Source organism: Dromaius novaehollandiae, chromosome 28, assembly GCF_036370855.1.
Source record: "Dromaius novaehollandiae isolate bDroNov1 chromosome 28, bDroNov1.hap1, whole genome shotgun sequence".
Lineage (NCBI taxonomy): Eukaryota > Metazoa > Chordata > Aves > Casuariiformes > Dromaiidae > Dromaius > Dromaius novaehollandiae.
The window spans coordinates 5,040,069-5,066,806 of record NC_088125.1 but is presented as its reverse complement, the minus strand read 5'-3'; the positions used below and the strand labels follow the sequence as shown (position 1 = coordinate 5,066,806).

Below are 26,738 nucleotides of genomic sequence, written 5' to 3'. Positions count from 1 at the left end.
GTTCTCCCCTGCCTCCTCCTCCTCCCCGCTAAGGCCCCTGGTCCGAGGACGGCAGGGCCGAGCCACCCACCTGAGTGCGTCCGCAGGTGGCCGGTGAGCGCGTCCCTCCTGCGACAGGCGTAGTTGCAGAAGGGGCATTTGAAGGGCTTCTCGCCGGAGTGCAATTTGATGTGACGCAGCAGGTTTCCCTTCTGGGTGAAGGAGGCGCCGCACTGGTTGCAATGGAAAGGCCTTTCTCCTGCAAGAGAAGCAGCGCGTCAAACCCGGCTTGAAGGCGTCCTCCGGGTCTGCTCCCAGATCAACCACCCGGGAGACCGGCATTGTCCACGGGTCCAGACGCCCTGAGCACACCGAGGAGGAAAGCTCTGGGGAACCACCGAACACTGCTCTGCCCACGACCTCCAACACGGGGAGCTATGAACCTGCTGCCTGCTGGGAGACGGGACAGCACGGACGGGTCAGCCACACGCTTCCCGGCACTCCTCCTCGCAAACTTCCCTCGGCCCACCCGAGCCCATGCCCTCCCTGCTGAGACGGCCGACGGCGACGGCAGCCTCGGGGCTGCCTGCTCACCGGTGTGGCTGCGTTTGTGCACCATGAGCACGTTGGGGCCGATGCACACCATCCCGCAGACGTCGCATTTCAGCTTGCCGTTGGGTAGCCGAATGCCCCCGGGCGAGTGCGGCTCCTGTCCCGTCCCGTCGCAGTAGCCCAGCGGCTCCGAGAGCGAGTCCTCCACGATCACGCTGTCCTCCTTCTCGAGCATCCGGTCATCCTGTGACAGCAGCCGGCTGGCTTCCTCATCGCTGTACATCTCCACTTTGATAGAGTTTGCTGGAGCAGAAAGGATAAAAACAGTCAATGGAGGAAAAAAATCTAAGTTAAAGAAGTTTGGAGCAGTTTAGGAAAGACTTACTCCCAAAAGAAATACTGCTGATGCATTAAGTGAGCTGTTTGTGATAAATGTGCATCTTCTTAATTTCTTGACTACTTAAGAACAGACATCAAACACAGATCACAAGAGGTTACAGGCTGGATAGCTTGTTTGTACACCCCAAAGATCACTGCTTTGGATTCTGCCTTGTAAGGCGACCAGCTGAAGAAAGAACATTTTGTTCCCTGGATTCAAAGACAGAGGAAAAAAACACTCCTGCGTTGAAAGGACTTTGGAGGAAGCAGAAGACACCAAATTTTGACTCTCTGAATCAGTAAAGACTCAAAATCAACTGGCACAAAGCGCCTACTATGAGTCTTTGCAGATAGAGTCAGTAAATCTCAGCCCACTAGAGAAAACATTGCTTCGCTGCAAGTTTTCATCTATGCTAGAAGACCTGGGATCCATCAACTATCTAAAGACACACACAAGGAAAAAAAGGATGGTGCTGCCTGAAAATAACCACTCCTGCTGCAGGCACGCTGATTACGGCCTCGCTGGGCAGCCCGCGGACGTCCTGGCCCGGACCCAGGCTCCCGCGGGGAGCTCTTTGCCCCGTCGAGGTCCCTCGAGCACGTAAAAGGCTGCAATAGTCACGCGGCAGCCGAGCGAGACTGCAAGACTCGCAGCGACTGCCTGGAAACGCGCGCAGGAAGGAAACGAACGCGCAGACACCTGCGGGGCAGCGGTTGGGAACCGCACACGCCAAGAGCGCTCGTGGGATAAGCCCAGGAAAGGGAGGCGAGCGACGCCAGCGCCGGGGGAAGGTCCTGGAGCGCTGGGCTGAGCAGCCTCTCCGGAGCCGCAGCCGTGCAGCGCTCCTGCGCCAGGCGACAGCAGGACACCGATGCCAGGAGAAAGCAGGAGACCCGGAGAAACCGTGCTAAAAAGGCACATGAAAGCCACCACGAGATGCTACGCTCAACACTTTTTTCTCCACAGGCGTCTGACGTGAAAGGCGCGTGGGGCCGGGGTGGCGGGCGAAGCCCCCGGGTTTCCTGCCCCGGCCCCCCGTGCCCACGCCGCCGGCGGGCTGCTCGCCCCCTCCGCGCCCGCTACCTTCCTCTCCCTCCGCAGCATCACGAGCTGAGGCTGGAGAGGCGAGTGGATGCGCCAGCCGTGACCTACATTCCTCGCTATTCTAATGATCTCTGGAATGCCACAAATCAAACAGGCCCTAAGACGACACGGCAGCCGGACAGCGATGGCTGCTCATGCCGTCGAGAGCAAGTTGCAGCTTCGTGGGGACTGGGAGAGGGAAGGAGAGCGCAACCTCTCCCTCTCCTCTCCTCCTCCCTCCACCTGGCTCCGGAGGAACTTGTCTATCCAGATGCTTCGCGCTTCCTCCCCGGATGGCTCGGCCGAGCTGCGGAGCGGTTATCCCACCTCCTAACGCCAGCTGCACCCTCTGCTCGAGGCAGAACTGCCACCGGGACATCCTCAGCCTCGGCGCAAAGCTGCTCGGCTGGAGAGCAAGTCTAAACGATCGCGCTGGAAAGTTTCCTCCTGCTTTAACCGCTCGTCGGCAGCCGAGAACCGGAGGGAATCCCCTCGGGAGCCTCCCCAGCACGCTCCAGCCAGGGACAGCCGCGGCGCGGCGCATCGCATCCGCTACCCGCTGCTGCGGCACTGGTCCCGGCAGGCTGCGGGAGGCCGGCGAAGGAGAAAAACTGAATCCAGGTCACCCGCATGGCAGCTCGCTGAGCCCACAGACTTAAACAAAATATTTACAGAAACCCTTTAAATATCAGATTCTTATTTCTTCCATTTAAAGCAGGAGGCTCTTCCCAATCCCTTAAGAGGAGAACTGTGGGGGCTGGAGGGAGCTGAACTTTATATACACAAAGGAGCCTCCGGGCTGCTGCCTGGAGGGCAGGCGATTACAGAGCCCGAGCTGCCTTGGGGAGGCAGGCGTGAGAACGAAGCAGACTGAACATAACCACACAGAAATCCCAGAAGCTTCCAGATCTGATGCTGACTCGACCCCTGGGGCTTGTTCAACTCATCTCTTTGTGAGAGAGCGAATTCTTACCCACTCTTCAGGGGACGCGGGAGGCTCGCTTCGTGTTTGTGACACTGAAGACAGAAGCGCATCAGCCGCAGAGACCGAAGGAAACCTTGGTAACATCCTGGATACCATACGATCAAGGGGATTTGACCTTTAAAGCCTAAGGGCTTTCTGAACAAACCGTAGCACAAGTTTAATGCGCAGCTGAAGCAGGGATGATCCTTTCCGGTGGGTGAGCAGGAAGGCTGCGGGTTGACGGCTGCGCAAGGAGGATGCACGAACGCCGGAGCGCGGAGATGGTGGCAGCAGGAGACGTTGCGGTTCTGGGGCGGCTGCACCTCCCGCTTCCACCAGGAAAGGTGGAAAGAAGGCTGGAGAAGAAAGCCAAGCCGCACGCTTTGAGAGGAAAAGATCTCTTTTACGTTGCCTTTAATGTAAGAGGCAGGAGGGCTCTGGCTCTTCCTCAAAGACTAGGTACAGCTTCGCTTTGCAAGTGGGGATTAAAGAGCATGGGAGTGATTCATCCGACCTTGTGTTAAGTTTATTGCGGGGTGAAGAACCCAGGAATACTGGCTCTCGCTCCCCTCCTTCCCTTCCTGGACTCTTACAGCAGACAACGTTGCACTCCCAAGGAGACTCTCAGCAGCGTGAACTACGCATACACCCAGGCTTTGGCAATCGGAGGCACTTCCAGACCGTCTGCCGAGCCACCGGCCAAAGCCACTGCTGGCTGCAGACCGGAGGAGACTCTGCAGCTGAAACAGTCTTGGGGAGAAAGCAGAACTTCATTTATTTATTTGTTGGTGCCACCACGCTCCACCGGGAGCGTCCAGGAGACCCAGCGCAAGCGGATGCTTCTGTGCACAAACATGAAGTGAAAAGCTCCTCGCTCAGTGGCAGGAGCTGCCTGGACGAGTTGACGTTTGCTGCACTTTGATTTTCTTTTCTTCCATTCCCCTGGGGACTTATTTTTTTCCTGGGCACAGAAGGGAGGCCAACTATTGTTCTGTAATTCTCCTTTCAGAACCAATGCAGAGTCCGGTCTCGCTGGAGAGAAGTCTCTGCTGGCAGAGCAGGTTATATAATATTCTTGCTCCTCTGGGGCACGATGCTTGCTGGATGAACCAGCTGTGAAGTCAAGTCAGATCAGAGGCAATACCATCACTAGCATCCTGCTGTTAAAGGGGAAGAGATCTTTATTGTCCTTTCAGTCAGTCCACGTGCTCAATTCCTTTTGCTTATGATCAAGTGAAAAAGCCATGTTATGTCTCAGAACTGTCCTTTGCAGAAAATCTAAGATTCCATTTCTTTGCAGAGCTTCTAAGCACTTTTATAGGGCAAATATAAAATAAACAGCAAGCAATAAAAGGAAAAATGGGAACAGAGCTAATACATAATATTACCCCCCTCTGAAAATGTAATTTTGGGGGTTTATTTTATCCTGGCTCACAAAAAGCAACCTTCAAATGCCAGGACCTAACAGAGGTGTCCCAAAGAACTAACTGCTGGAAGCACACATGGATAAATTATGGAGGAGTTTCTTTGCTATGGAAAAGCAATAGCAATTATATGCTAAAAGGTGGGAGAGAGGGAGGATCAGAGCAATACCAATCTTTCAGATATTCATTGAGTCAATCTGGTAGAGATGGCCCAAGTGTCAGCTCTCGACTGCAGAGAGCACAATTCAAAGTGGGACTTGCCAACTCTCTTACCTCAGCACTACTTCTTTTCATGTGTCAATGCCGTTTAGCAATAGAGAGGACCCAGGAAATCTTGACTGCTGCCCCAAGACGACTGCGATGTAAATAGCATCTCTACAACTTACGTCTGCATCAGCCTTGCTCAACTCATCTAGGGTCAGGCCGCTTTTCAGCGCACAAGTGAAACGTTGCATTTCTCGTCAGTCACCACGGGGAATAACGGGACTGGACTGCGCAACACAACTGGTAACAAACTGTGACAGCTTTGAAATCAGACCTGCCCATTTTACTGATGCAGGTTCTTAAATATAACCTGAAAAGCAGTTCCATTCACTTAAAAACAGAAAGAGTGAGAATTCAGTCAAGAGGCAGGGAAGGAGCTGGGAAGTTTCATGGGATGCACAGACTCGTGGACAGAACAAAATGGCACAGCCTGGCTACGGGCAAGTTAAGGCTGGGAGCTGGTGTTTTCCAGTCACCCCATGGCAGTAGCGAAAGTGAAAACGGAGCTCAGCGTCTCCGTGAGCAGCGTCACACACGACTGAGGTGCACTGTGACCGCGGTCTGGGGCCAGCTTCATCTCCCATCGCTTCCAAGGCTGAAAAAAGGGGACAGAGATGCAGGAGTGATGCAGCTTCTTCCTTTGTCACGTGAAGGGTCACCCAGTCTGGACCTGGCTCTCCCCCACACCACTGACACGTGACGGCTCCTGCGTCCTCCCCGCTCCGCGCACTGCTCCTTTGCTCGGACAGCGTTCGACACCCTGGACTCCAGGCTCTCTGCGACCTGCTCCGCAAGCCGGGATGTGCAGGGCAGCTCGGCAGGCTCCAGGCATCCAGCAGCTGTAACGCTGTCCCGAGGGCAGAGCTACTCACGTCCAGAGTCAGGTTCTCTCGCGGAGATCTTGTTTCAGGTGGACACTGCTAGCTCTTTCGAGCGCTCGCGTTGCAGTGGGACGGCTAGACACATCCCAGGCGGGAGGCAGAAATACTCTCGGTGCCTCTCAACACGCGCAGGAACTCTCGGGATCTACCACAGCTACAGAAATAACCTCAGACAGACGACAGACTCGTTCACACAGAGGTGAAGGGCCGCTGCTCCGTGAAGCGCTGCGCGTGCCGCAGCCTCCAGCCCGTCCCCGCTACCCGGGAGAGGACGTGCTGGGGCTTTTCGATTTCCCACACAGCCACCTAGACCGGTGCAACGAATAACTTATTCCGAAGCAACCAACAGCTCTGCTGCCCCTTCCGAGCTGCAGCACGGAGCTGCTTGAAATTCACAACTGCACAGGGAAGAAAGGCCACGAGCCCCCGGCACTGCCGCAGCCGACCCCGAACTCCAGCCTCCGCGGCGGTCGGGTGCCCAGGATAAGCAACCTGGCAGCTGCTCCACTCGGAGACCAAGGCAGGGATTTTATCCTCTTCAGTTGGAAAACAAAGAGTCAGATTTAGAAAGAAATCTGGCACAGCGGGAAGTTGAAATTTCTGTCACGCCTGAGAGAGCGCAGGGTTTGGGGACAAAACAGGCAGATCCGGGCACCGCTTTTGGTTAAGGCAGCGTACTCACCGCTGAGCGAGCGGCTCGGGGAGGAGTGCTGGCTGTTGGGCGTGCTCACCGTGGGTCCCACGATCGCCGAGCTGAACTCCTTCTCCAGGGAGGAATCCCCGCTACCTGCGGAAACCAGGGGGGAAACACCAGCGAGTTAGGCCTGGAGCACGGCTGCCGCCGGCTGCCACGGGCTTCGCTCAGCCGAACCCTCCGCCCAGCCGATCCCCCTCCTCCTCTTTGGACCGGGGCTGCCGAACCCCCACGGGGCCGTTCCCTGCACGGGGTCAGGCTGGAGCTAGACTCATCCTGGAACACAGTTTTCCAACTGTTACCGCCTCAAAAGCAACAGCCGCGAGCCAACAGCATGCCGGCAGCACCGGGCTTTGCTTTCCCGACTGCCGTGAAGAGGCGCCCGCAGCAGGGCAGAGGGCTGCAAGCCGCGCCGAGGGCACGCACACGCCTGCCCGAGGCTGAGACCAGACCATCGCGAGCCCAACGCACTCGCGCAGCAGGTTGGGCTCGTTCCTTCCCCCTTCCGGGACCAACAGCGATCGCCAGGTTTCTGTACGAGACCCGCTGGCTGCCCGAGCGCCCGGGTGAGCCGCAGCGTCCCTCCCGGCAGCCCTGCTTCTCCGCGACGCTGCGCGAACAGACTGCAAAGAGTTTCATGATGGAAAGTGCAGAAGCTCCGTGAAATCCTCTAGCGCAGCTGGTAACGCTATTTCTGAATACTTGCATCTGGAGAAACCCTTCTCCCGACGCTCTCCGAGCCCAGCTCATCCCACTGTCCGGCGGCCGCCGGGACGCTGAGCTCATCGGCCTTGCTGAGCACGGGATCACCGGCGGTAAATGCCCGAAGCGAGGCAGCACGTCCTAAACCGCTGCTCAAGCGAGACGAAGCCGGGACATCCCAGCAGCGCCCTCGCCCCTTCCGAGTCCCCATGGCAACATTTTAAAGAGATTTTCCTTCCTCCCGGGGTGGAAGGGCCTTCGAGGATCCTTCCCTCTCCCCTCCCCACGCTGAGACGAGGTTGACAGGCTGCTGCCAGCAAGTTTGGGTCACGCGAAGGCGACGTGCGTTACCAGCCACGCGCGCGGAGACGACGCTCTCGGCGGGGAGAGGTTAGAGAGGAAACGCTGCACGAGCCCCGCGGGGAAAAGCCCGGAGGAGCGGACCCCGCGGCGCCTGCCCCGCAGCCTCAACGCCGAACGGCCGCTTTTCGGGGGGAGGCAGAGGCACGGCCACCTCTCCGAGGGAGCCGGCACCGCACATCACGAGCAGCGTCCTGCCTCGCCAGCACCTGCCTTCGGTGCTCGCAGGGCGTCTTGCGGGGCCAGGTCCTTCCCTGCCCAGCGCAAGCCATTCCACACACCCATAAATCACCATCCACAGTCGGTCTCTCTATCCGACACGTTAACCAGCCCCCTACACCCCTTCTCCTCTGCGTCTCCAACGACGCCCCGCGCAAAGAGCAAGCAGAAATGGCACAGAGTTATTTCAGCATCCTCCCCCCCGCCCCCCCGTTTAACTTACATTATTCTACCTTGCTGAAGAGACCCTGGAGTGTTATCACAGCCAACTCCTTGGAAACCGCGCTGGAATACAGGCTGTGTGTGCATGTCTGCGTTTCACCGGGAGGGCGAACTCAGCCACTCACCTTCCAGGAAGAGCAGATTCCTGGAAGTGAGAGAAACCACCGTCATTTCACAGCCGAGCAGCGCGGCGAGCTGGAAGGCGGGCTGCAAGGCTCCCTCCCCGCGGCAGCGCCCGGCTCCGGCGGGGCGGGGGGGGAGCGGGACCGGAGCCGCGGGGCGGCGGCGGCAGGGGGTCGAGGCAGAGCCCGGCGCACCGGAGCGTGCCGCAGGCTGCCGAGTCCGCTCTGCCCTTGCAAGGGGCCGGCAGGAACCAGGAACACCAGCGGGAAAGAGAGACCCTGATAACTGAAGGGAGACCAGCATCACCCCTAAGTCGAGCCCGCGCTCCCACGCGACGGTCTCTCCTTCCAGCAGCCAGCGACGGGTCATTTGGGCTCTGACCCTCCTGCACTGATGACGAAGGGGACACTGAAGTCTTGGTCACCAGCTTCAGAAATGGGGCAAAACCTGCTGGCTTCCCCAGCTACCTGCTGCGTTCGGGCACAGAGCACGTCGAGGAGGACTGACGGCCACCAAAGCCCGTCCTCCCCGCTTCCAGGCGGCTCCGGAGCAGATCCAGCAGAGCCGCTTCACACACCCCAAAAGGCTTCCCAGCACTTTACACCCCAAAACTTAGCTGTATCAAACAGTCCAACCCCACAGCTGCGACCCGCCCCAGGAAGCAACCACAAGAGACCACGGCCTCATGCTGGAATTGCCAGGAATGGCCCATACGGCATTTCCAGGCGAGCTCACCTCGGAGCACGACTGCCCTACACGGAGGATCCTCCTGACCCCAGGTCTGGGTTAACCTTGACCATAAGATCGGGATGCACTAACAAAGCATCCAAGTGGTTTTAACAACACGAAGAACCGTGGTGCAGCGTTTTGCAACCTGTTTCCAGCTGCTGCCGATCTCTGATGTATGGGAGAAAGGTTAAAACCCCCAAACTAGAAGCTGTATCAGACATTAAGGAGAAAAACTTAGTTTCTCCTTGGTCCCTTCAAGCAGACAGGCGATGGCACAGCATCCCGTTTTCAGCCCAGGGCTCAGCTCCCCGCCAGCCACCCTCTCCCTCTAGAGCCCTTCAGGCCGAAGGACCGCAGGGCTCCCGCTGAACGGGATGCGCCCAGGGATGCGCCCAGCCCTTCCGGCCGCACAGAGCGGGAGCCACCGGCACCCCCGGACAACCGCTCCCGGCACCTCTCCGCGAGGGCGGGCGCGTTTCCTGCGAGGAGAGCGAGAACCGAAGCCCGATCCCACCTCGGGGAGCAGCCAGCGCCTGGGCTTCGACGGTCTCTTAGCCATTTCCCTCTCCGATAACTGTTCAGACTTCGAATTTCAGGAAATATTGGGTCACATTTTGTTTGTTCTAAAAACAAATGGAAACCTGAACGTGACGCTAGAGGCGACTCGCAGGCCCGCAGCCCGGTTATCCAGGGAACGGAGCTGTTAACCCTGCATCCGCAGTGCCGGCGCGGGGAAAAGCCCGGCCGCGGCGGCAGCCTGCCATCGTCCCCGTTCGGCCCCAGAAAGAGCGTTTGCTGAGCAAGAACGAACCGCGCAGCCACTATCTGCACGATCAGAACGCTCGTTTTCGGGGTAAGCACCCAAAGAGAGGCTCGTCGTGAGGACGCGGCACCTGAGGAGCCGAGACGCAGCGGCCTTGCCCGCCTCCACCTTGTTCCTACCCCGCTGTGGTAACAACCGTGTCTTCGCCAGAGCTGTTTCAGAACTAACTCATTCTCCAGTGAAGAATTCAAAGGAGACAAAGCTTTTCACATTCTTTACAAATTTCCGGGCTTTCGGTTACCTCGCTATGTGAGAAACGTGGATTTTTTTTTTTTTTTTTAAGAATTCGTTTAATTAAAAATATTTCGCAGAAGCAAGTTTCAGGAGTTCTGCTGTTTATTTCCTCCAGTCATTTCGGGTCCACAGCAGCTCAGCAACTCGAAGCAGCTAACTGGCAGGTCTCAACCCTGACCCTAACGAGCAGATAATCTTAATTATGATTGCCCTGGCCCCCCGCACCCGCAAAGACAGGCTGCGCAGCAAGGCCGAGAGCTGAGCGGGCCCTGGAGGCTTAATTCCCCAAGCACCAGGAAACCGGCAGTGCCGAGGCGTTCCCGCGCAGCCCGGTCTCTCCCACAGCGACCACGGCATTTACCCCGCGCTTTGAGGGCCGGCTTCCATCACACTTACTTAGAAAAAAATAGTTTAAAATAAAGCTTAGAGTGTGACTTCGCCTGATGGAGACCCAGTCGGTTTCTGATGAAGCTGCAGCAGGTGAATGGTGCTGCCTGGATGCAAAAAACCCACCCCGACAGGGAAGGGCCCGCCCAGCTCTTCCAACGCTTTTCTTCCCTTCTCCCCCACCTTTCGCCCATCCTTTAGCCATCCCCTTTCCCTCCAAACTCTGGGAGCCACTTAGGACTCAGACCCCAGCATTTCCAGCGTTCAGAGCTCACACGCTCACGGAGAGGGATTTGGGTTACGCCGAGAGACGGGCTTTCTCTAGTGCCTCTTTTCGGACCTCCTTTCCGAGCTGCAGCACTTCGATGCTTGCAGGGAAGCACAGACCGACCGCAGAGACTGCGGGGAAAGGGGAAGCTCACCCCAAAACCTCCCGAAGGAAAACCAAAGCCGCAGCTCGTAAGGCAACACGGAGCTCCGAAGGGAGTGTGCTCGCGCGCGTCCCAGCTCCCTTTGAGGACCGCCGCGAGAGCCGGGAGGACGCGGCTCTGCCGAGCAGAAAACCGAACTAGACAAAGCGGCCGCTTTCAGCGGGCAGCCACCCTGGCACGACGCGATCGGCCAACTTCAGGGAAGCGTTTTGTTACTTAACGGAGGCATCCTGGCAACCAGAACCCAGGCAGCAAACTGCGGCGGGAACGGCGCTTTGAGAAGAGCCAAAAATCCATCCCAAGCCCAGATCCTCTGGGGATCAAAGGAAATCTTCACAGAAAGAAGGGGGACACAATAACTCCGAGGATGAACTTTGTGAAAACGGGCAAGATATAACATGATTTATGCGAAGGGGCATTGTGCAAGGTCCCCCGCGCAGCTCTGTCAAGGCACCAAGTTCTCACCACCGCCACTGCCGGCTGTGACAGCCGGGGTCCTCTCTCCTTTTAATGCGCTTCGGCTTCTGACCTTCATCCCCGCTGAACGACTCATCTCCAGCACCCTGCAGCTCTTCCCGTTCACGGTCCTAACGCAGAATGTCCTCGTCTCTCACGTCGGAGGCCAGATTAGCTAATCGCAAAAGTCCCTCCTGGCTTTATAACTTCTGCATCTACATCACGTCTTAACTCTAGTCCAACTCCTTTCCCGAGCAAAGACTGACAAACCGAGGTGTTTCTACGCTGCAAACACCAGTCCCCCAGAGATAAGAACAAATCCCGCCAAACTAGCTTTCACTTACGACCTATACAGGCTAGGAGCCAGGTTTCTATAGGCAACCAGCTAGGCTATCAATCCCGCCGGGGCCCTGGAGGACCCTCCCGGAGGTGGTCACACGGGAAGCGGCAGCGACAGGCGCTCACTGGTTTCGACCCACGACGCCGCGGTTCGTGTCTGCGTGACTCTGCCGGTTACCGACCGGTCTGGTGAACCGGCAACCTCCATCGCTGACATTTCGGTCAGTCCCACGCAGCCTCCCCCTCTCCCGCGGACGTTTCATGGTTTTGCATTTGGAACTCGGCCTGGGTTTAATCTGAACTTACGCTAATAAACAATAGCGCTGGGCTTGGCAGAGTGCGTAGCCGAGATCACCTGCGGGGGTCTTAAATATCACGCGTTTTGGGAACCGCGAGTCCGGCATAGTGCGTCATTGTGGAGACGACCGGACCGAGGGGAGAACAAGACACCCGCTTCGTTAGCAAAACCAGGGAGTCCCGCGGGACCGACCAGCCTCCCCCAAGATGCCGCAGCGCCGGGACCGCGGGCATCGCGGGAAACGCATTCTCCTTCCTGCTTGCAGCAAGGCTTAAATCTCACCCGCAGCTGGCGAGCGGCGAACCGACAGCCACCGAACAGAGCCGCGTGCGAACAGACGCACAGAAACTTCAGTGCAAACTCTCAAGGATCAGCCTAGGGAGGATTGTTTTTTCCCCATAATTACCCGTTTATTATGCCACGCATTAACACTCCTCAGATACTTAATGAGACGTGCTAGGTGATCTGAATGCAGTTCTTCAATGCACAACAGCAGCACGGCCCTGGGGCTAAGCAACCTAACGCGGGGCAGCTTGGACCCAGACGAAGATACCGAGCACCCTGAAGCGTTAGCAACCCAAAATATCTGACAAAAATCAAGATCGGACATACCAGATATGTAAGATCGTCCATTACAGTCTTCTATATCCATCTTTAAGGTACTTTGCTGAAAGAGAAAGCAGAGCTCAGTCAGAGTCGGCCTCGAGCAGCCCCCTGGACACTCCTCCTCCTCCAGGAACGCCGCCGAGCGGCTCCTCGGAGCGGGCAGGTTACTCGCCCCGAGTTTCTTGAAAGCTGCTCTGCAGCGTTGGGCTTAACCATCAACGCTGACTTCAGCGTCAACCCCGGCGGGACTCAGTTCGTGCTCTCCCATTGGAGAGAGGCTTTCCAGGCACTCCCCTGGGAAAGCAGGAGCCAAGGCTGGCAGCGACCGGTGCCCAGCGGTCACCGCGGCGAGGCCACGGCAGCTCGGTGCCGCAGACCAACGTCACAGCGAACGCGGAGCGTTTCACCCCGGCTCCGCGCACGGACCGCCACCGCCGCCGCTCTGCCGCGCTCCCGCGGGAACCCGCGCGCCAAGCAGCGTCCGTCCGTAGAGCCAAACGGGGACAAGCAGCTGCCAGTTCTCCCGCACGTCTGACGCGGCAAAACCCAGCCGAACCCTCGCTGCTCCGGAGGGACCGACGGCCACGGGCGAGACCCCGCCAGCGAGGCGTGCGGTGCCGGCAGCGCGTCTCCCTGGCTGCCTCTGCCCTCGCGCCCTGTCCCGGCACACCCGGCGCGGGGACAAGTTCCCGCACGCGGAGACTGTCCAGCTGAAGCCTTTAGCTTCATTTCATCAATGAAAAGAATCGTTTTTGGGGCAACGAGACTGAATGTTAACACACAACGCGCTGCTGAGCAGCCTCGCAACAGCCGTTCCAAGGACCACGCCAAAAGAAAAGGGAAATCTGCCTTATATTTTGCTGCTTGGCACCCCGTGGAGATAATGAACATTTTATACATTCAGATGGCTTTTTATTTGTCAATTACATTTGCTGTTTAAAAAACAAAATGAGTACAGTTCCAAAAACACGAGTTTTGCCGTTCAGAATTCACACCAGAATTGGCAGTTGATACGTTCGGAGACGGAGCGTTTGCTGCGGAGAACAATTAAAAAAGCGATAATTTGCGGAGATGAATCGTCTCCTCGAAAGGAAAATAAATGTGATTTGCAAAGTGTGAGCACACACAAAAAGAAGAAATGATATTAACTTTTCTCTCCTTTTCTTAAACAGCCAATACACCGAAGTGGATCGATACAGAAACAGGACTTTTTAAGGGGACTTTGGTACCTTTTTCGAGCTGGAAGAAATCAGTCGTTCTCTTCTGACGGTGCCCCTTTTAAAAGCAGATTTTTAACAATAACTGCTTCTTGAATGAACTGAAGTAAGTTGTACAAGCATTGCTCCTGGCAATGTACTGCTCGAGACAATACAGATGCGGACAAGGCATATTAGTCTGGGCTTATTAACCCATCGGATCCGACTACTCGCTTTATGTTAATTAAGGAAAAATGCTCTCACCATGCTCCACTTAACTACAAACCTGACATGGGGGACTGCCTCGCTTGGAGGAGGCAGCGCCTTTTCCTAGCTGGGCATCAGCTTAAGCCCGGTCCAGCCCCTCGCGGGGCGAGGACCCGGCTCCATGGCTGCATCGGCGACCGCGGCAGAGCCCCGCAGCCGCACGGGCCGCCTCCTCCAACCTCCCCGGCGGCGGCGGGACGCGGACTCACCGACGCGCTCCGCACGCACGAGCAGAGGTGCTTCCTCCCCAGCAACGGGCACCGAAAGCCTCCGCGGAGGCTGCACAAAGTTAAATCAAGTTATAAGAACGGCACAAAGCAACGAAGCGCGCGGGCCAGTCCCGTGCACACCCACACTATTCCCCTCCCTGCTGTCCGTATCAGCAAGACCAAGGATGACTTCCCGGGACGTTGCCGCTGGGAATTCGCTGTCACGAATTTGCCGTTATCCAGCTCGTCAGCCTGCGCGGCAGAGGAAAAGCCGAGCGCTTCAGAATTCCCCCTCCGATCCCACAGCGGCCATTAACTTCACAAAATGAAAATAATGTAGGTTGAAATCTCTCTCTCAGGCGCTGGGTTACACAGTAACTGTGGCTTAAAATGCATCCTGCAGTTTTATTTTTGTTGAACCCGTAATTTTGCTTTTCTGAGTTACGCACAGGCGCTCAGCGACCCGTCTGCTCTGCACGAAGGGCATGCAATGCATTAACGAAAATCAGTTTTATTTAGAAAGCCCTCTCTCTCCTACTCTGCAGAAGCCCTTGAAAATACTAGATTTAAAAAAAAAAGACAAAGTGCCAAGAGATTGTCCTAAAGATGACTCTCTCTGTGCTCTGAAGAGGATATTTTTGTAGGAACAAGGTAAATATTTAGTCTTAGGTCATTTTAAGTCCAGCAGTTGCTCGGTTCAGTAGCAGACGCTTTGCTACTGCTCTGCACCGACACCTCCTCGCACCGTGGGTGACACCAAGAACAACGAGGACCCTGGTGTCTTCTTCAAACCGCAGGCAACAGGCAGCAAAGAATCACCCCGAGAAGTTAATTTCCCTCCAAGTAAGCAGCTAATAACCAGCCAAACGCAACTGAGTTAAGGAGCCCGTTCTGCAGCTCCTCCTCCCTCCTCGCACAGCAGTCTCGTTAGCACTAATGGGATGATGTGCAATAACCGGGACTGACTCCCTGCTCCTCTGTATGTTAAAACGGGGACCCAGAGAAAAACACCGGGAGCGTTTCCGGAGCCCTGAGCCACGTGTCAGCAGTTATCGCCTTTAATGCTAGCGGAGCGCAAGGCCTCCACAACCGGGAACTGTAAATCACAAAATGTCTCTATATTTGGTAAATACAGCACCAAGCTCACCTGCACCTACAGCCATACAGCAACAGCGGCCCATAAACAACCATTTGCTAGCCAAAGGTCGAATGTTCCAAGAATCCTTTTAATTTTAAAAAGCACCACAAAAAGGCCGAGCAGCCGGAACCCTCCACCTCAAACCGCGACGCAGCCGGGGCGAAGCGACGTCCCCGGGAGAGACGGGCGACTCCGAAGGACGCAGCTCCCGCCGGTGCCGCGCGCCGGCAACGTGATGCCCCCGCCTCCGAGCTCGCCCTCGAGCCGCTTCCCACCCGCCGCGCGTCCGCGCTTGGAGGAGCGGCCTCCTCCCCGACTCCCTCTGCCAACCGGCAACGCTCCGGGACCGAGGCGCCGCGGGAGCGGCTGTAACGCCGGGAGCACCGGGACCCCCAACCACCAAGCAAACCGCTCGTCCTCGGAGCGTAACGCCCCGCGCGGCAGCTTATCCTCCCTCCGGAAGGGGATGCAGGTCTCTCGGCTTGCTGGGGATTCAACCCGTGACAGATCTTTACACCTGCAAAGGTGACGGAGACCCGATCTGAATCCGTGGACTTTCTTCCCAGCTTTCAGGTGTGATCGTCGGCTTGGGAATTAGAAACAGAAGCGCACTAAAATTAGAGCAGCACGCCTTCAGAAGCGCTCGACGCTCTCCTCCCTTCTGAAATAAGGACTTTTCCCCAAGTGACAACACTCAAGGAAAAAAATTCCTCAGAACTAGCCCAATTTAAAAAAAAAAAACCTCCATCTCAGCATGATGCAATTTGTGAATGTCCTTTGCACTAATAACAAGAGGCTTCTGAAGGAAGCGAGGCCTGGAACGCCTTACCGAGCGGAGAGCAGCGCTGGATCTTTGTGCGCTTGTTACTCGGAGGACGGAGGAATTCTAGAGACGGAAAAAGTCTCATTAGATCACACCTAGCCTGTCCTTCCCCAGCCTGCAGGCCACTTTCAAGTGTTGCCCAAAACAGGGCTTCCACCGGTTGCCTTGGGAGCCGGTTTTTAAGTCCTCTTGGTCCTGTGGTCATTAAGGAAACCGGCCTGTTTTCTTCCCCTCTTAATTTCTCCCCAAGGCATCTAGCTACACCTCAAGTCTTGTGCGACGATTTTGCACGCTCAGCACCAGCAGCGAGACACTTCTCCCACTCCAGATACCACGACCGCAGGCAGAGAACATGACATTCCCACCCAATTACACCGAGACCTCTGCCAGATTATTTTTAAGATTACAATGTGAACCCCTAAAGAGGGTAAATACGCAGCTCACACCAGCCGTAGCGATCAGACACAAACCAAAACCCTTTCGCGCGTCCCCGTTCCCCGGCTTGCCCAGCACTCCGAGCCGGCTTGCACAGCATGGACCGTTTCTCCAGAAACGCCCCGTTTGCGGACACAACGCCCCGATCGGATCAGACCCTCCGAGCCGCGGCGCACGGGAGGATCCTCGGGGAACCGTAAAAAAGAGCGTTCTGCAGCTTTCACACCACAAAAACACCTAAAACGGACAACAGCAGCGCAACAAGCAGCAAGAGGAGAGGAAAGCGTCCTGCTTCTGCGGCTCCACCGGGCCCAATAACTAACCGCAAAGGCGGCAGTGTCCGCTCCGCCTCGGCCGCGAACGCGTGGTGCCAGCTTGCGAGGTCCGCGCCGATTCCCAGCGAGGAACGTGAGGACAGCCGGGCACCCGCAGCACCAGGCACGCTAACGCAGACCCGCTTGAACCCTTCTTCCGAGGAGATGGAGCCCCATCCGCATTGAGAAGCTCGCGGGGAGATTTCGGCGCTTGTGCCGTGCCTCGTGGAAACCTCGCGGAAAGCCGCTGATGTTGGGGGACCAAAGGCAGCGCACGGCTCTGAGCCAGGCCTGCAACGCGGGCGGCTTCTCCTTCGGGTTCCCGTCACTCACCTCCTCCTCAACACCCACAGCGGGAGCCCCGACAGAGCGCAGGTGCCTGCCGGCTTGAAGCCACCGGCGCGGCCACCCTGCTCTCAGCAGGGAGACGGGAGCCCCAACGCTAGCGAGACGCCCCAGCCTGGGAAAGGAGCGCTGCTGAGGCCGACGGCCTCGGACTTACTGACGCGAGGCACCGGCGCCGAGGCGGCACGCTCCGCGAGCCGTGCTCCCGCTCCCGCCCGACCGGGCTGCGGCTGGCTTCTCCGAGACCCGGGCGGGCTCCCGGTCCCCTGCTGAAGGGCACCTCGGCTCCGGGCTTCGCGGGAGCCGCTACACGGACATCCCCGGCAGCGAACCGCCCGCGAGAAAGATGTGCGGCGGAGACACGGTCGCAGCGAGCATCTTAGAGCCTCCTGTCAGGGCAAGAATTAGTAAGCGCTGTAAAGGTCCCTGCAGTTTCTCTTTCCCAAACGATTGTTTCCATTCGCTGCACTTTATTTTCCAACATGAGGACTTTTTTTCCACCTTTGCTGCAAATAGAAGTTAGCTAAACGAACCAGCTGCTCAAAAAAAAAGTTTGTGTCATTGGAAACGCTTCAAAACCAAGCTCAGGGCAACAGCTTTTTTATTGAAAACCCCGCGTCTTGCGAGTGTCGCCGATTTAAGCGCCGAGGAAGTGGCTCGCAGAGCACCACGCGCGTGCGGATGCTCGGTGGCGGCTGGCACCGTTAGCTGGCAGGGCACGGCCTCGCTGCGCCGGCAAGACCACATTTAGAGCGATTCAGCAGTCAGAAGTAAACGGACCCGCCTTTCAAAAGCAAAAATTAAGGCATTGTGACATGTTTTATCCGTTATAAAACAGCTCCCATTGTTTCCATATTTTGAAATATATTATTAAATAAGATGAAGTGTCATTGCTAAAAAAATAATTTAATGCAGTCCTCCATCTGGAAGGACAGCAGCTGACAGCTACTCGTTGCTGAATTGGGAAGACACCCTTAATTTTCTTGGACATTTATTATAAAGCCTACATTTGAATGAAGCAATGCCATGTAATATTGGCAGAATAGAGTAAACAAAAATATTTATAAGTTATTGCTTTAGGGATGGGAAGAAAAACTTCCCATGTTCCACTCGTAAACCACTCATACTGGAGGTTTATCGTAACAGCAAAGCTAATCTTCTGCCTCTCAGCAGCCTCGTAAACCATAAAGGCAGTCCGGTGCCCCCCCCGGAAGCGACCCCACGCTTCATTTACCGAGCCGCTGCCAGTCCAGCTCCCACGTTTGAGGTGCCTTAACCCAAGAACTGACCAAACACGGATGCAACCTGTCCTTTTTATAAATAAAACAGGGGGAGAGAGACAAAGCCCTTTGGAGACCCAAACGCAAGCGCTGAATCGGTGATCAAAACGAGTCCAGCAGTTCACAGGTAAAACACAGCCCCGTCTCTCGCCGAAGCAGAGACGCTCGTTTTTGCTAACGTTCACAGTGCAGGAAAAGTCCCTCCCCAGACGGAGCTTCTCCCAGAGCCAACGTGACCGGACACGATGCTCGCCCATTCATTGATACCATTTCATTTCAAAGCCTATTGATGGAAAAAGCCCTATAAAACAGCGCAACGTAAAACTGCTGATCTTAAACAGGCGCCTGAGATTCAGCGACTTCAACAAAGTTTTCATTCAAAGCACACCGAGGGCCATCTTCCACCATGTCTTTGTTCAGCGTCTAAATCCATGTTGTGCCCTCCAGGCATCACCACAATGCGAATAAATAATTACCACGAGCAACTAAGCTGAACCTACAATAGATGAAAAGACGAGCTACGAGCTACGTGAGTACGTGAGGCTCCCCTGGCAATGGAAGGAGGAAAGAAGTCACTTCTTCAGCGTTCACCTAGACAGACTCACAGACAGATACATTCCTCCCAACAATACGAAAGAGACACTGACCTTTAAAAACAGAAGCCGGGCTGCACTTTTGAACGCTGCAGCTCTGTGGCCCAACTTCACTAATGACACACACACGCGCGCTAAGTGGAACTGATCCACTGAGAACAGAAAAAAAATTAATCCTCCCTGGATGCACGCTCCCTCCTTCTGCTCGCCCTGCGCTTTCCGCCTCCTTCCCCTCCGGTGACCTTGGACAACCCCAGCTCCGTCCCTCGGGCTCGGAGACCACGGCTGTGCCTGTGGTTCCCGTAATTCTCTTCCCAGAACAGAGGCTGCTGCTGTGTAAACAGCCCGCGCCGGCCAGACCAGTGCCCCTCCGAGGGATTCCTGCTTCTGCGCCCAGCAGCCTGCGTAATTCCCCTTTCCCCATCTCCTCCGAACAGTGGCACCTTCACAAGGTCTCCACGCTCGGCCTTTCGCGCTGGCTAACTGAGGCCTCTCAGGTTTCCTCGAGTCCTTGGAAGCGAAAGCCAAGATGAGGCCAAAAGTCGTTATCCCACCTCTGCTGGGCTGTCACCACACGCCCCAGCGGTGCCGGGAGGACGGTCCCCACCTCCTCCGCCACGTCCCCACCGGGCAGGGACGGCCGCAGCGCTGCCCGCCCAGGGAGAGGAGCGCGAGCGATCCCGGCAGCCGGCAAACGGGCAGAGGGTGACCGCAGAGGCCGCGACGCCGGCGGCGTGGGTGAGCCGGTCGCGGGGACGTCACCCTTCCTCGGCCCCCAACGGCCTGTTCACACATGGCGTCACGAGCTAGTTTATCCCTACCAGGACCTTAATGTGCAGCAAAAACGCATCTCCGAGCTAGGCCTGGACAAACCTGCCTTTGCCACTAGTGGACACCGAGCAGAACGCAGGGACGGTGCTCGCCTGGAGTGTTTTACGCTCCTCGTGGTTAACGCCGCACGTTTCCGTGGCCACTCACTCCTCCTCCACCCCTCAGCTCGCTGGAGCGGCAAGTGCCGGCCCTGCCGTGCAGCTGGGGAAGCGGGCGCGCTCCGAGGCCCGACAAGGCGCTCCGAGGCCCGACAAGGCGCTCCGAGGCCCGACAAGGCGTCCGTACGCACAAGCAGGTCTCCCCGTTTTTACGGCATGGGACCAGCACACGAGGATTTCTAAGCCAAGCAAGCACACATCCCTTCCCAAGGGCCGAGACTCAGCAAGGAGCAACCATGAAGGAGGCAGAGAAGTTTACGGCAGAGCTGCCAGCAGCAGCTTTTGCTCCAAGAGCTTCTCTCCGCAGAGCTACCGCTGCCTCCTCGCGCGATCTCTCCTGCCGCGCTCGCATCGCTGGATCCCTCCTCTGCGGGCGCGTTAGCAGGGCGTCCGCGCAGAGCCCTTTCCTGGGACCGCAGCAGGCCCCGGATCCAGCCGCGGTGCAGAGGAACACGCGCTGCCTGACCAGCTCCTCGTCCCACAGCGCGACGCAGTCGCGGAGTTTCCTGGTGTCTTCGCAAGCCAGCGCTCCCTGCCTGGAGTGCTCAAAACCCGCCTGGGCCTGAAACTCCACCGGCACCAGACAAAGGAAAAACCCATCAGCGCTGAGGTGCCATCCAACAGATGACAGGTGAGTTCTTAGTCTCTACAGGCAAAATGAGTTGGAAATTTGTACCACAGCTCTTCTCAGGAGGCATTAAACAAAAATGAAGTCGCACGGCATCTAGGACACTATCTCCAAACTTTGGGAAACTTGTGCCTGATCTGCTCCCCCCCACAGGCTCTACGTGAGCTGGAGCAACGCGTTGCCTGCGTCTCAGCTCCCTGCCTGCACGGGGAGGATAACGTTCTTCCTCCGCAGAGGCTTGGAGAAGGTTTCCAGGACAAATAGGTTTCTGCAGAACTGGTAATGGGGGACAGAGGTGAGCGCTCGGGAAATACCATGTGGGTCAAACGAAGGATGAGGATGAACAGTACATTCAAGCATCCCTGTAAATCGGCCATCCGAAGAGACCAGGCTCAGTATTCACGGAAACTCCACCTGGAGCCCAGCAGCTAAACCACCCTCGGCGAAGAGGTGCCGACGGCAGCCTCAGCCTCAAAGCCACCAGCTCACGCAGGTGCATTACAGCCGAGTATTGCATTTCACCATCACGTCACCCTGAAGTGAGACAACGTGCCACACGTTTGCCTAGGCAGTTCTCAGAAAAGGCTTACTCCACAAACCCAAACGAAACGCACCCTAAAACATCCCTCACACAGCCTGACGTTCCAGAAAACGGGCGCAGAAAAAGGAAGAAAGCAGGTGGAAACAACTCCGAAACAAGGACAGCTAGCTACATCCCTCCGCAGAACCAGATACAACAGAATAAATAATAAAAAAAGGAACTTCAGCAGTGTTTCTAAAGCTCCAAAATAAACCGGCTGCCAACGCTCCTCCCTGTACCCGAGGCCACATCAGCCTGCAACACTGTCACTCAGGTGAAACCTATTGTTTCCAAGAAATGTCATTTCAAACAACTGCGCTGCTCGAGAGCTGGAGGTGGCATCCCCCGAGCCCCCTTCCCCGTACGCCCGTCAAGCCTCCGAGGTGAGCTCTGCTCTGGATATCTCCGCTTTCCGGAGGAGGCGGCAGCAAGGCGCCTCCCGCTCCCGAATCCCGGGGGCTGCCTGGTCCAGGGCTGCAGCCCCCTCCCCGGCTCCGGGCACGGCCCCATCCAGGCCCGGGGAACGGCTCCAGCCCCACCGCCGCGCGGGGGAAAGGGCTGCAGAGCGATGCCGGGAGGCGGCTCTGCACGGAGACGCCCCCCCCGGCCCGGAGACTCCCCCCCCGGCCCCAGAGCGGACCCTGACACCCGCCGCCACAGCAGCCCCCTCCCCGTGCTGCCCCAGGGGTCCCACTGCTCCCAGGCCTGCGACACAGACCCCCATCCGAAACTGTGACCCCCCCATCCGAGACCCTCCCCCCCGACACACGCTCCCCCCCATCCAAAGCACAGACCCCACAAGACGGGGACCCCCCCCAGCGGACAGGACCCCTCAGGCCCCCCCTCAGCCGCCCCCCATGGCGACAAGCTGCGCCCCCCCCGCCCCAGTGCCTCCATCCCCGGCTCCCCCAGCCCAGAGACGTGGCCCGGCCCGACTGCCCCCGTCGCGCCCACCCAGACGGCCCCCCCCCAGTTGCCTCCGCCCCACACGGACCCACTGCCCCCGGTTCCCCCCAGCCCAGACAGGACCCCCCCAGCCCAATCGCCCCCCCATTGCCCCCCTCCCAGAGAAGGCCCTTTCCCGGTTGCCCCCCGGTACCCCCAGCCCTGGGCAGCTGCCCCCCATCACCCCCTCCCCAGACAGACTCCCCAACGGCCCCCCCGACTGCCCCCGCCCCAGGCGGAACCCCCGCCCCAACCGCCCCCCGACTGCCCCCACCTCAGGCTGCCCCCCCCCGCCCCAACTACCCCTCTCTGCCCCCACCCCAAACAGCCCCCCCGCCCCAATTACCCCCACCCCAGAGACCCCCCCAAAAGCCCCCCGGCGGCCCTCCCCAGGCAGATCCCCCCTCCCCGATCACCCCCACCCCAGGCACCCCCCGCCCCAGCCGCCCCCCCGGCAGCCCCCCCCAGCTGCCCCAACCGCCCCCCAGGCGGGACCCCCCCCAGACAGCGCCCCCCTCTCACCGGCGGGGGCTCGGGGAGGGCCCCCCCGGCCCGGCCCGGCCGCGGGGGCGTGCGGGTGCGGCGGGGGGGCTCAGCGGCGCGGCGGCGGCGGCTCCATCGGCGGCGGCTTCACCTGCGGAGGGACCGGGCCCCCCCTCCGCGCCCCGAGCCACTTCCGGCCCCACTGCCAGGAGACAGGCGAGCGCAGCCGAGCGCCGACGCCGTCGAGCCGCCGAGAGGGGGGCGCCGCGGACACCATGGTCCGGGGGGGGAAAGGGGGGGCTCCCAGCCGAGCGCCGGGCGCATCGAGCGGGCGGCGGAGAGGCGAGGGAAGGGCAGGAGAGCACCGAGAGCGTCGAGCCGCGGGGGCGGGGAGGCGAGAGCGTCGAGGGCATCGATGGGCCCCCTGCGGCTGTGTGGGGCGGGGGGGGGGGGCTCGGTAATCGATAACCGATAGTCGATAATCGATAACCGGTGATCGGTAACCGGTACCGGCGGAGCCGGGCCGGGAGCTGCGGCCGGGCCTCACCGCCCCGGGGCCGGGCCGGGCCGGGCCTCCCCCCCCCCGAGCCCACCGAGCCGGGCCCCACGGGGGCGGCCACCAGGGGGCGCCCGCCAAGGGGACCGGCCCCGGTGGGGCGGGGGGGGGCAGAGGGGCAGGAGGCCACGCGTGGTCTATGGGGCAGGGGGGTCGGTGGGGCCGGGGTGGAGGGTGGGGGGTTGGGGGCCCCGTAGGGCCTGCAGGGTCGGCAGGGCCCCTGGGGCGGAGGTGTCCCATGGGGGGGGGTGAGGGGGGGGCACACAGGGACACAAGGGCCCCGTGGGGGCTGTAGGGCCAGGGAGAGCCGTAGGAGCGAGGTGGCCCCGTAGGGTCTGGAGGGGAACCCGTATGGGCAGGGGGGCCCATAGGGTTGGGGGGGCCCCTCAGGCCAGAGGTGGACAGGAGGGTCCATAGGGGTGGGGGTCCCATAGGGGTGGGGGCTCCATAGGGCCGGGGGGGCCCATGTGCTCAGGGGAAGAAATGTCCTTGGGGCAAGAGACCCCATAGGGAAAGGGGACCTATATAGGCAAGAGACCCCATAAGGGCCGAGTCTATAGGGTGAGAGGGTCCGTATGTCTGCGGGTCTGTACAGGCAGGGGGGTCCATACAGGTGGGGGGCCCCATGGGGCAGAGGGGCTGTAGGGCCGTTGATCCATATAGGCAGGGGGGGTCCCGAAAGGGCGGGGGGAGGGAGGCTATAGGGTTGGGGGCCCATAGGGCGAGGCGGGACCGTGCAGGTGGGGTGTGGGGGGGTTCCCATACAGCCGGCGGGGCCGTAGGGGCACGGGGGGTCCCGCAGGGTCCTGTAAGGTCCCACGGCAGCGGGGGGGGGCCGTAGGGCCTGGGGGCCACAGCCGCATCGCGCCCCGTCCCCGTCCCCGTCCCGCCCCGGCGGTGCCGCCCCGGGAGAGAGCCGAGTCCATAAACCTGCGCAATCTTTATGGAGCCGCTTTCACGTGCCGCGGGCCGTAAGGCGGCGGACCGGGGGCCGCGGCGGGGGGGGGGAGCGGGGGCCGCCGGCTCAGGGGCGCACGGAGACGCGGACGCGGTGCCAGGCGTTGCTCAGCACCCCGCGCAGGTTCCAGATGGGCGCCACGGTGTCGGGCTGCACGTTGTAGCTGCTGTCCACCGCCTTGCAGACGATCTCCAGCTCCCCGGCGCCCGCCGCCACCGGCGCCTGCAGCTCCCACAGCGTCCAAGCCCAGGCGCGCCCCGGCTCCTGCCGCTCGCCCGCCAGCCGGGCCACCCGCCAGCTCCGCCCGCCGTCCAGCGAGACGTCCACCCGCACCACGCCGCGGCCGCCGCCGCTCCAGGCGTAGCCCTTCACCGTCAGCTCCCCCGGCGGCACCGCCGCCCCGGGCCGCGGCTGCGTGATGGCCGACTGCACCGGCAGCTCCTGGATGGCGGGCGCCGCCGAGTAGTCCACCGTGTCCCAGTCGACGCAAGGGGCGAAGCCCTTGTAGTCGCTCTGCTGCCAGTGGCTGGGGCTCTCGGCCGGGCTCACGGCCACCCGCCGCAGCCACTTGACGTTGCGGGCGCCCACCACGCCGGGCACCACGGCGCGCAGCGGGAAGCCGTGGTCGCGGGGCAGCGCCGCCCCGTTCATCTCGTAGGCCAGCAGCACGTCGCCCTCGGGGCTGACGGCCTTGCCGTAGGGGATGGAGGCGCCGTAGGGGGCCCCCCCGACGTCCGCGTCCAGCCCCTCGAAGCACACGTGCCACTCGCCCTCGGGCCGCTCGCCGAAGCCGGCGTGCAGCAGCACGTCGCGGAGCCGCGCGCCGCCCCAGCGCGCCGTGCCGATGGCCCCGATGTCCCAGTCCAGCCCCTTGACGGGGCGGACGCGGCTCATGTCGGCGCGCCGGTTGCCGGCGCACTGCAGCGTGGCCGTCACCTCGTGCTTGGGGAAGCGGCTGCGCAGCTCCTCCAGCGACAGCGACAGCTCCCGGCCCCCCGGGCCCTCCACCCGCAGCCGGTAGGTCTCGGCGTCCACCGCCGGCACCGGCAGGTGGTTGCGGGTGAAGAAGAGCTCGTTGGGCGTCAGGAAGCGCTCGGCCAGCAGCTCCGGCGGCGGCTCCGCGTTGAACGGCTTCTGGCTGTTGACGCGCAGCCCCGGGTGCCGGGGGGGGTCCCCGGCGAAGGGGTCCCCGGCGGCGGGCGCCGGCACCGCCGCCTCCTCGGGGCTCAGCTCGCCCACCTTGTACTCGCGGAGCAGCTCCAGCACGTGGGGCTGGTGGTGGACGGCGTAGAGGGCCCAGAAGGGCTCCAGCGCCCCGCCGGCCGCCAGCAGGATCTTGTCGGCGCCCCCCGGGTGCAGCTCCACGAAGTCGGTGACGTCGAAGACCTCGGTGCCGTGGGTCACCCAGACGCGGTCGGGGGGCGAGCGGTGCCGCCCCACCTCCTCCCGCGTGTACAGGGGGTACCGGGGGGCCGGGGCCGCCTGGGTGGCCTGGGCGGCCTGGGGGGGGGGTCCCGGCCCCGTCAGCAGGGCTGCCTCCCCCCCCCCCCCCGGGGAGGACCCAGGCGTCCTGGCACCCTCCTGCCCCCAAACCAGGCGTCCCCATGCCCAGAGGTGCCCCCCCCCAAGGACCCACGTGTCCGGGGCCCCCATCGCCCCTCCCTCCCCAGGACCCCCCAGAGGAGATGCCCCCCCCCAAGGACCCACGTGTCCGGGGCCCCCATCGCCCCTCCCTCCCCAGGACCCCCCAGAGGAGATGCCCCCCCCCCGAGGACCCAGGCGTCCCAGTGCCCCGCTCCCCCCCCCCCCCCCGGTGCCACGTCCCCCAGGGCCCGGCCGCCCCGGTGCCCGGCCGCCCACCCCCCCGCAGCGGCCCCGCTCACCCGCCGCCGCCGCTCTCCGTAGGCCAGGACGGCGCCGAGGCCCAGCAGCGCCGCCAGCACCGGCGCCGCCCGCCCGCGCCCCCCCGCGCCCGGGGGGCTGCCTGGGGCGAGCGAGGCGGCGCCGGCGCGGGGGCAGCTGCGGCGGGGCGGCGGCGGCAGCGGCACCGGGAGCCTGCGGGGAGAGCGGCGCTGAGAGGCGCCCGGGGGGGTGCCGGGGCCGCGGGGCGCCCCGACGGGGCGGCTCCTACCTGCGCCCGGCGACGGCTCGGAGCAGCAGCATCGCGGCGGCACCTGGGCGGGAGATGGCGGCTCAGCCGGGCACCGGCACCGGGCAGCGGCGCCGGGGAGTCCCGACGGCACCGGGGGGCAGCGGGGCCCTGCCCGGGGGTGCGGACCGGCGCCGGCGTCCGAGTCCGGCCCCCTCATCCCACCCCAACCCATCCCGTCCCGTGTGATCCCATCTCGTCCCATTCTGTGTCATCCCATCGCATCGCGTGTCATCCCGTCTCGTCCCCGCTCCGCCCCCGGCTCCGGTCCCGGCTCCGGTCCCGGTCCCGGTCCGCCCCGTCGCGCACCTGCGTTGCGGCTGCGGCAGCGCGACCTGCGGCGCGGCGCTGCCTCTTTAAGAGAGGGGCGCGGGGCGTGGCCTCCGCGGGACACGCCAGGGGACGAGCCCCGCCGGCCACGCCCCCTCCCCGCGGCGGGGGGCGCGCGGGGGGCCGCGATTTAAAGGGGCAGCGGCCGCCAGGGAAGCGGTGGGTCCCGCCGCCGCCCCACGGCCGGGACTGCGGGGCCGGGGCCGCCCTGCCGCCCCCCTCAGCGGGGCGACGGGGCAGGAGGTTGTGGGGCCGGAGGGGGCACGGCCAGGGCCCAGCCCGCCTCCCGCTGCCCCACAAGCCCCGTCCCACCGGCCTGAGACGGACCCACAGCTGGAGGCACAACCACCCCGTGCAGCCGGTACTGCCAG

General features: G+C 60.8%; 2 protein-coding genes across 7 annotated transcripts in view; both read right to left on the bottom strand.

The window, feature by feature from the left end:
• IKZF4 (IKAROS family zinc finger 4) overlaps positions 1 to 22,678 on the bottom strand; it is a 33,972-nt gene extending 11,294 nt beyond the window's left edge. The window contains exons 1-5 of one of the 6 annotated variants that reach the window (XM_064498558.1): positions 22,414 to 22,678; positions 12,156 to 12,210; positions 6,209 to 6,313; positions 574 to 834; positions 71 to 238 (exon numbers count right to left, since the gene is read on the bottom strand). In XM_064498558.1, the coding sequence (XP_064354628.1) occupies positions 71 to 238; positions 574 to 834; positions 6,209 to 6,313; positions 12,156 to 12,195 (574 nt within the window). In that variant the 5' untranslated portion in view covers positions 12,196 to 12,210; positions 22,414 to 22,678. Of the gene's footprint in view, positions 1 to 70; positions 239 to 573; positions 835 to 916; positions 1,860 to 6,208; positions 6,314 to 7,724; positions 7,869 to 12,155; positions 12,211 to 22,413 lie in introns of those variants that run through there. The other 5 variants (XM_064498557.1, XM_064498559.1, XM_026120027.2 and 2 more) reach the window with 5 other exon arrangements.
• A 1,179-nt stretch (positions 22,679 to 23,857) lies between these two features.
• SUOX (sulfite oxidase) lies at positions 23,858 to 26,442 on the bottom strand. The gene is made up of 4 exons (XM_064498552.1): positions 26,347 to 26,442; positions 26,020 to 26,062; positions 25,772 to 25,943; positions 23,858 to 25,388 (listed from the first exon to the last, which is right to left on the bottom strand). Exons 2-4 carry the CDS (start codon positions 26,049 to 26,051, stop codon positions 23,955 to 23,957), a joined length of 1,638 nt encoding a protein of 545 aa, XP_064354622.1. The 5' UTR covers positions 26,052 to 26,062; positions 26,347 to 26,442; the 3' UTR covers positions 23,858 to 23,954.
• Positions 26,443 to 26,738: the final 296 nt, after the last annotated feature.

Coding starts and splice junctions, on each gene's coding strand:
- SUOX (XM_064498552.1), bottom strand. CDS start 26,051: ATGCTGCTGCTCCGAGCCGTCGCCGGGCGCAG. Junction 25,944..26,019: donor CGAGCCGTCGCCGGGCGCAG/GTAGGAGCCGCC, acceptor CTCTCCCCGCAG/GCTCCCGGTGCCGCTGCCGC. Junction 25,389..25,771: donor ACGGAGAGCGGCGGCGGCGG/GTGAGCGGGGCC, acceptor CCCCCCCCCCAG/GCCGCCCAGGCCACCCAGGC.